The 8,625-nt window shown below is 37.2% G+C and overlaps 1 protein-coding gene across 2 annotated transcripts in view; it reads right to left on the bottom strand.

The window, feature by feature from the left end:
• CKAP5 (cytoskeleton associated protein 5) overlaps positions 1-8,312 on the bottom strand; it is a 39,935-nt gene extending 31,623 nt beyond the window's left edge. For both annotated transcript variants that reach the window (XM_010191829.1, XM_010191830.1), the window contains exons 1-8: positions 8,218-8,312; positions 7,480-7,673; positions 6,178-6,384; positions 3,521-3,692; positions 2,283-2,415; positions 1,886-1,989; positions 1,187-1,300; positions 846-950 (exon numbers count right to left, since the gene is read on the bottom strand). In XM_010191829.1, coding sequence (XP_010190131.1) covers positions 846-950; positions 1,187-1,300; positions 1,886-1,989; positions 2,283-2,415; positions 3,521-3,692; positions 6,178-6,384; positions 7,480-7,673; positions 8,218-8,274 — 1,086 coding nt within the window. In that variant the 5' untranslated portion in view covers positions 8,275-8,312. The remainder of the gene's footprint in view (positions 1-845; positions 951-1,186; positions 1,301-1,885; positions 1,990-2,282; positions 2,416-3,520; positions 3,693-6,177; positions 6,385-7,479; positions 7,674-8,217) is intronic.
• Positions 8,313-8,625: the final 313 nt, after the last annotated feature.

Below are 8,625 nucleotides of genomic sequence, written 5' to 3'. Positions count from 1 at the left end.
AGCAGTCTTGAATGTTTCTGAAGCAGTGAGATTCAGTAACTTTCCAATTCCTCACAAAATACAACACTACTGGAAGCCACACATATCAGTTCTCTCTGTGTCTAAGCTCTACCTGCATCCCTCTTGCTTATCACAAGAAAAATCTGATTGAGCATGTTAAAGAACACAGCAACAGAGACAACTGCAACTGATTAAAAGTTCCTTTTCTTTCCAGAGACTGGTTAAGCTTCTAGGATATTAGCTGTTGGTAAGGGAAGAGTAACAAAGAAGAACAGAGAAGAGCATTAAACTAGATCACCAGAACATTTTAGTACTAAAATATCTCAGTAGTTTGCTATTTAAACAAACCACCCACAAAAAAACAACCCACAAAACCCAGACAACAAACACATAGAACATCCACCATCAATCCTCCACCAACATTCAAAAAAACCCAAACAACCTAAAACATACATCATGGAGCTTCTAAGTAGAATTCCAGTGCAGAATATTTTTCCATTGTGGCCTACAAATCTATTTGTGTGGGTGTATCTCAAGGATGAGGTAATGTAAATAAAGTTCATTTCATGCAGAGTAATTCAGAGTTGTCTTAGTACAGAAGATTCACTGCAATAGTAGGCTTGATGTTGCTGAATGTGAATAAACAAGGTCCTTTTAACCTTAAGCTGCAGGAGATCTTGGCAGATATTTCACTGCTTGCTCCATTAAGGGGCAGGAAAGCATTTGCAATTGTATAAAGAACATCTTTGATAAATAACAAGGTTTAAGAGGCAAAAAAACCCCAGCAAGGTATTTCCTGGTGTCCAGCATCAATAAAAACCAAAAAACTACATACTCTTACTTACATGCCCTGCATACTGTCCAAATTTCTTTCGGAGGCCAGTAGCTAGTCCAGCAAGGCATTTGGCAGCCAAAGCAACTAACATAACATTTGTATCTTTTCCAACAACCTGAAGAGAGAACAAACAAAACCAACCCATATTAAACACTGAAAATCCAAGTTTCAGAGACATGGAAGAATTTCATAGAACAGTCAGTGGGCCACAGATTGGGTTATTTCCACCACTGTTTCAGCTAATGATTTTCTACTCATTAATATTTTAAAGTAACTTTTAAAGTTTAATACAAATAAATGTAAAAAAATAAAAAGTTAAACCGTATGTGCACTCTGGCTTTTATTTATTACCTTTTTGAGAACTTTTACCAAGTCTGCATAGTCTCCTGATTCCAATTTGGGATTTTTCACCAGCAGTTCAACAGCTTCCAGAGCTTCCTTCCTTTCTTGCCACTTTTTTGCCTCCTGCAGAGTAAATAATTTACATTCAGTTCTAAATGCAAAAAGTTCTAGAGAAGCATCCTTTCCACAAACCAATTCCAATATATTTAAAAACTTAACTCTATCCTGAGAAAGCCAAAGTCTCCCAACAGTTCAACAATGTCCTGGTTTGAGCTAAATAGAACTCATTTTCTATTCAGTGATTTAACTTTTCAACTCAGTGTCTTCTAAGTGGCTGAACTTGCTGAATCTAGCAGCATGTTTTTCCAGTATGTGCTGCTACAACTGATAATCTCAAGGTCACTGTCTCACCATAGGTGCTGTGTCTGTGCCTACAGGGCGGGAGGGGACCCAAAACTCATTCAATAATTGCAATGAAATATGAAGTACAGTCCTTTCCCAAGACATATTTCAGCTGCCGAAAATTACACGTTTCTTGCTGGTAAATCAAATTTTGAGACTTATTTATGATAGTATGTCTTTCTCTTGCACTAATCTATTATTATCCTCGCAGCAGTAAAGCACATATTGCAGAATGCCGGTAAGTCTTAAGACTCATTAGCTCCACATGTCATAGAATTAACTGGTAGTATTTAAGTTTATGCTTACTATTTTTTCATAGAAGTCTTTGGGAAGCTTGGAAAGAATTTCTACAGCTTCAAGTAGCTCGTATGCATCTACTTGTGGTACCGCATCTTCCTCATCATCACCTCCTGCAACCAGAAGAGGAAAAAATATAAGCAGAGTGACAAATGAAATTCTGACTACAGCAACACCTAAGGCTCCTTATTTAAAATACTATCAGTGTTGTGATTTTGCTATTCCAAAGAACAGATACTCATTCATATAAAGCTTTTTTTGCCCAGCCAACATTTTCTTGTTGTGTACTGGACCCTAGGTTTTGCATCAGTTTGAGTAAAAGCACTTTTACAATTTAACCCATTCCTTCACAAATAATATCCCAGTGATATACATTCCAATGGAGTTCAGAGATTAATTTATTTACCTCCATCTGCATCTCCTCCAACTGCCTGCTGCTGCTCAAATTTTGCTTTCAGCTCCTGCTGGGAACGCAGGAACCTGGTCTGCTTAGGAGCAGCTGATGACACTTTGACCCACTCTTCTTCCAGTTCTTTTAGCTGCCAAAAGGGAAAAGAATTATTGAACCAATGACATTTTGTACATACCTCAAGACCAGCAACCCTTAATGGAAAGCAATGGAGTTTTCCCATTTCAAAGCCAACATGGCACTACCTTTCAAGATCTTTTTTTTTCTGCCATCAAAGAAGTGACTTCCCCTACATATTCGCTGTTCAGAAGCTTTTGACCAAGTATATCCACAGAACAAAGTATCAACAAAAATGTGAACGCAAAGCATTTACATAAGGAAAAACTGTAGAACAGTCAGAATGGTGTGTCCCCTCCGTAGAAACTTTAAAATAAAAATGGCTGAGCATGAAGGAAGATCTTTTCTTTGCAGCCATGCTATAACTATACACTAAAACTAAGAAGAGACAAACACATTGAGGTACATTACATGAGACAGTTTGGTTTTGGGTTTGTTTGTGGGTTGTTTTTTGTTGTTGTTGTTTGGATGGTTTTGCTTTGGGTTTTCTTGTTTTGACTTTCTTTTAAACCATGCCTTTTCCCAGCACATTACTGCTTTCCACCTGAACACAATTAATTCAAGTGGGTAGGAGGGAAGGATGCATAAATAATTTATAAAGTTTTAAAATAACTGAATGTTCCATCTCCAATAGCATAGTTATCTATCATAACATAATGCCACTTCCTGAAGTGGAACAGTCACATCCTGAGCACCACCAGAACAAGCCTGAAGGGTCGTATAAAAGAAAAAAAGAGGAAAAAAAACTACTGAGGAAAATAGTTCGACTTGAAGACTTTCAGTGTCACGGTCTTTAATAAAGGTAACCACTTGCCCTTAGGTTAGGTCTCCAAGAAATACCGTTCTACTCCTCAGATCCCCTCCTCAGCTTCAATATGATGCTTCCCCCCCACAACTTCCCACACATTAAGAGCAACAAAACATTGTCACAATTTCTTTACAAATAACAAAGAGGGACTAACATTTTAGGTGAAGTTACAGGAAGCTAAAAATTAACATTGCCATTCCTAAAAAATTCCAGCCTTGACTTTAAGAATGCCCAACACCACAGGACCAGGCAGGATGAGCATGGAAGCTCAAGTATTTTATGTTTGGATACAGAAGTACTTTCTGCCTACCTGAACTGAATTTATGTTCTGCAGTGGAGGTCTCAGAGCATCCCTTATCCAACGGTAGATCTCCACAGCAAGAAGTTTGGCTTCATCTCGAACAGCCTTTTCCCGAGACTCAAAAAGTTTTGGCAATACTTTAATGATTGGCTTCAGTGAGATTATTTTTGAACCAAATTCACTGAAAGTTAAAAACATGGAACAGCATCAGTATCCAGGCAGGAACCAGAGAATGATCCCACAAATAACTGATTTTTTTTAAACAATCTATGCAATGCTTCCAGTGCGTATTTAGAGATTGTGTTATTTACACGAATCATCATTATAGCTATTATTTTGTGAAGCTACTACACTACTCTAAAATTTAAAGAGCATTTACCCTATCATAATTATCCACCGCGCCCAGCTTGGAATTACAAAATCAGGTCTCTGAAATTACTTCAAAGCACTTAATCCAATCTGTTGCTTAAATCAGTTCCCCTGCCAAGGGGGAAAAGAAAAGAGAAAAAGAAAAGAGCGTCCTTAGACCAAAATTTGTATGACCTACTTTTTTTTTTTAAATCAGAATAGAATCTCCTTTGTCTATCCTTGGAGGCAAACTGCAGTGAAAGCATTAGTCACCTTTCCATTTGTTGGGCCAGATAATTATAGTGAGCCCGGGTCATCCTCACAGAAAATACATGTGTTGAAGTATGTGCTGCTGAAAGGACACATAAAACAAGTTTCCCCAGACAATCACCTTTCCCTGTCAGCAGATTCTACATCTTGTTGGAGTTAATACACCAAACTTCTTTTTTCAATCACTGCTGAATGAGAACACGAGGACTTTCCTTTCATACTCATAGTAACGTTAACTGCTACAGTTCTTAAAGCATCACGTCTAAATCACCTCAGAAGCCATAAATTTTTTTATTCAAAAGCATTTATTTTCCTTGAGAATTCTAAACTAACCTTTCTAACCATACTTTTTCTTCTGCTTCCCTTCGATCAAGTACCACATGAAAAAAAAAATAGCAAAAAATGGCTGCTCAGGAACTAAAACTTGCATGTCTCGCTTTCTAAAAATTCTAGCGCTAAACATTTTATTGCCAAGCCCACTTTGAGAAAACACAAGTATTAAAACGTGCAAAAGAGGCTCCAGTCTTAGAAACAACACAACTTAAATGCAGAATATGAACAAATGAGCTGCCCAGCACTCAAAAATGAGCCTATCACAAAAAGTGCCTATGCAAATTCTCCTCTCCTTATCTAATTCATAATAACACAAGAAAGAACAGAAACCTTAACACAAGATTAAAAAAACCCAACCAGAAGCTAAACTAGTTATGTACTCAGGCTACCCCCCGGGCACAACAGAGACAAATTGTGTTATCAATGCAGAAACTCTGTCAAAGCACAAGACAAGTTTAGGAAACAACACAGCTTGGAAGCAGCTTAACAAAGGTTAAGTCAAGAGGGCTCCAAGAAAGAATTTGATCTTGCCATCTCAAAGATAATAAAATACTGCATATTAAAAAAACAGGCAGAAGTGGCACATTTTATAGATATGGCGAGTTGAAAGATATTGAAGAAGGTTATGCAGGCTTCTAATTACACTGTACTGTTAAGAGGACATTTGATTAGATAAAGCAATTTAAAATAGCCAAAATATATTCTTAAATGTGGGACAGTAGTTTGACTCAGTAGAAGCACAGGTAATCTGCTAAGCCCAATGCTTTGACTTCTATTACAGAAGCTTGAAAACATCAGTTTGACAAGGACCATCTACACATACACTTCAGCAATTTCTCTGAAAAACACCTAGCATAAGACACTCTCCCATCTATATTATCGAGTTGTCACACTAACTACTTCTCAGAAAAAACAGTATTCTATTAACACCAAAATTACTTGTTTCCTTTAAAAAAATAACCTAACAGACAGCGAATTATATATATACACCAAGTATAAAAACTTGATAAAACCCTATTATTTTTCACTCAACTCACAAAGACAGCAAACATACTTGAAATGGAACAATACAAAAGTTCCAAATCTAATCTTGAAACCAACTACCCTATCTTAATTAAATTGGATTAGGTTTTTAGGCAGCATTATCAGCATTTCTTTTTAATAAAGAAGTTATTGCACAGACAATGAAAACTTACTGTGCAATGAGCTTTTTGTTTTTCCTTTTTCCTTCTCTTTTCTTCTCTTCCAAACACACACAATGTACTCAATTAAAGATGTTCACATCAGTGAGGAAAACTGTGTTTTTATAAAAAAGCTTTTTTAGAAAAAGACTACATTTGAGTTTTACCACTAGTGAGTTTATCTCGGCTACTCAGAAGAGAAGGTCCACAGTCTGCAACAAGACACCCTAATCCTGCCCTTCTTTCAGAGTCCTTTGTGAAAATGGAAGTTTGGTAAACAGTTGCCATGAGGGAAAGCAATCCAGATGAGGCTCATACAACAAAGACACCCCTCACATCTAACAAATCCCATGATGCTCTTAAATGCTGTCAGAAAATACCAGTTCAGGAAAGATACAACCTATTCAACAATAACAAGGACCTGCTAAAAAGACTTAAGCAACAAATTAGACTCTACATACTGCTGGGGTGAAGGGAAAAAAAAAAAACAAAACACCAAACCAACCACCCACAAACTGAAAACTAAAAGCTTACCTTAGCGCTTTCCTCAGTGTCTCTATACATGCTACTATGATTTTTGGGTTTTTGTTTTCCAGACCCTTTAGTAATTCTTCTTGTACAGCCTCTCCTTTCTCAATTTCTATATACATTAGACATATATCTAGACCCAGCTCTTTTGCTCTGGCTTTCGGTTGATTGAACACTTTATTTACAACTCCAGATGCTACTTCTCCTGTTGTCCTGAAAGATGAGAGAATAAATATTTTGAAATATTTAAGTGAATTAGGTGTTCTACACCATTATGCACAGACAAAAGCACACACAACACCCAAAACATGGATTGAAACTGAAAAAGTCCTCATATAACAGTGACTAAAATTCTAAGTTAACTTTGAAGGTAACAACCTTTTGTAAGAGGTGACTTCAACCTATAGTTTAAATCAAAAAACTCTTGCAGATGGAGTGCTAGTTAACTGTTCCAAATACTAGACTACATCAGACAGCGAACAGTAGACATTTTCTCAAAAGCACAGTCACTAATATACATTAAGTTCCAGAAATTAACTCCCATATAGCATTGGTGCATAAACCCAGCACACAACTTCACACTTATTTCAAAGCTTCCAGCCAACTAAATCATTAACATCTCTTTTAAATCAAGGGGTCTGGAAGGCTGTTGGGTTTTTAAACAAAGTCTTGGGTTTATTTGGGTTTTGCTTGGTTTTGTTTTGTTTTTAAATAAGACTTCTATTCATTTCATGAAGTCACAAAGTCAGTGGACCAAAGCACTGATCTGGCCCATTAGGTGTTTTCATATAATCCTCAGGAGCACAGGCTATTTCATGGGCTAGGCAACAGCGAAATACTAACAAACATCCTGTGAAGAAATTGGCAGGTATGAAGATTCATACTGGTTAAGTTGGATCCAACACCACAAACATAACTACCTTTTATTTAATAATTAATTAAACTAATACTCTCCTGGAAAAAAGGCTCCCTCTATGTACAGACTTTCAGTCAAACAAGACAGTTCACAGCACCTGTACCACCAAATTACTGATTCCCTTTCTTTACCATTTCAGAAAGCTTTACTACTGTCTTTAATAGTTTCTTTGAATATTGTAAGTGATTTCTGACAGGTTAACACACACATGGAGGCCATCTACAAGGAAAGCCTACTAGTCAGCAAATTCTCTAGATCAGAAAGCAAGTCTTGCTCTCAACAGTAAAGATCAGAACTGTAAGTGGCCACTGTACAATTTATCTGCAGCCTTTCTCAAAGAGGCACATTAAACTGTTGTAGTAGCCCACTAGTAGCAAGAGAAGGATACTTACTTTCCAGCTACATGAGCATTTTCAACATAAGCAAGCGCTGCTTCCAGTCCTTTCAACTGAGCCACTGCATTAGAGTCTGTCACAAACTTTTTTATCAATCCAAGATACTTGGACCATTCGGGACTCTTCTCATCATCAATCTTCTGGAAGAGTTTAAGGGCTTCTTCATAACCATTTAATCTGGCTTTCCATAGCTAAAAGCAGAAATCAGGCATTTAAATGTTGTGCTAGTACAATCTTAACTCACCAATTTCATAAAATTCTTCAATCATAGTTGAAAGTGTGCTCAGAAAGCTGGCATCTGCAACATTTCTCTTCAGTGACTATATGAATAATATGCAACACGACAAAATACTCACTCTTCTCCTGCCAAGAATGATCTGGACAGAGAGAAGCCAGTCTCCCCCACTGCTCTTCATAAGCTCTAACAATCACTGATGAGTAGATGGGAGCACAACAATAGTTTCAGCTCCAGTTGAGTAATTTCTCCACATGAAAGAGTCCACTGATCTTTCAGCACACAAGGTTATGCTATTCAAATTATGCTACTAAATTCTGCTTAAGAAATGTTATTCACTCTCCAGGTTGCATAGAACCGATGCCTTTTCAGACCTGTTATAAGCACACTGCACAGCTGTTGAGATTACCTAACTATGGTGTACTTAGACAGAGGAGTACCACAGAATCACCACAGCAAAGACATACAGCAAGTCAAACCCAAAAGACAAGATTTCCTACCTTGTGTTCACATTTCTGGTCAATGGGCAGTTTCATCCACTCACTGTCGTCCCCCATCGTAATTCAGGTTCTCTCTGTAATTACAGTAATAGCTGTGGAGATAGAGACAAGTTAGAACATAGAAAAATACATTTGAGGTACTACTCCCAACATACTTTTACTTAAAAAAAACCCAAACAAACCAATGACAGCTCTATAGCAAATCTATTGCTAACGTGCAATCTACTCTGAGCTTGTAATTGTATTTAGATACACACTACTAAAACTAGACCACTGTTTTGTTAGTGCTGGAAGGTTACCAGAAGCCATTCAAGATTAGAGAGCAGTACAGTTTGTAATATTTTTAACACTAGAAGTCTCAATCTGTGAAAGCTTTAGTAAGCCGAGAAGGCATGCAAAATATAACCT

Source organism: Mesitornis unicolor, unplaced genomic scaffold (genome assembly GCF_000695765.1).
Source record: "Mesitornis unicolor isolate BGI_N332 unplaced genomic scaffold, ASM69576v1 scaffold12279, whole genome shotgun sequence".
NCBI classification, from domain to species: Eukaryota; Metazoa; Chordata; class Aves; order Mesitornithiformes; family Mesitornithidae; genus Mesitornis; species Mesitornis unicolor.
Note: the sequence above shows the minus strand (reverse complement) of the source record. Positions and strands in the feature narration are given on the sequence as shown.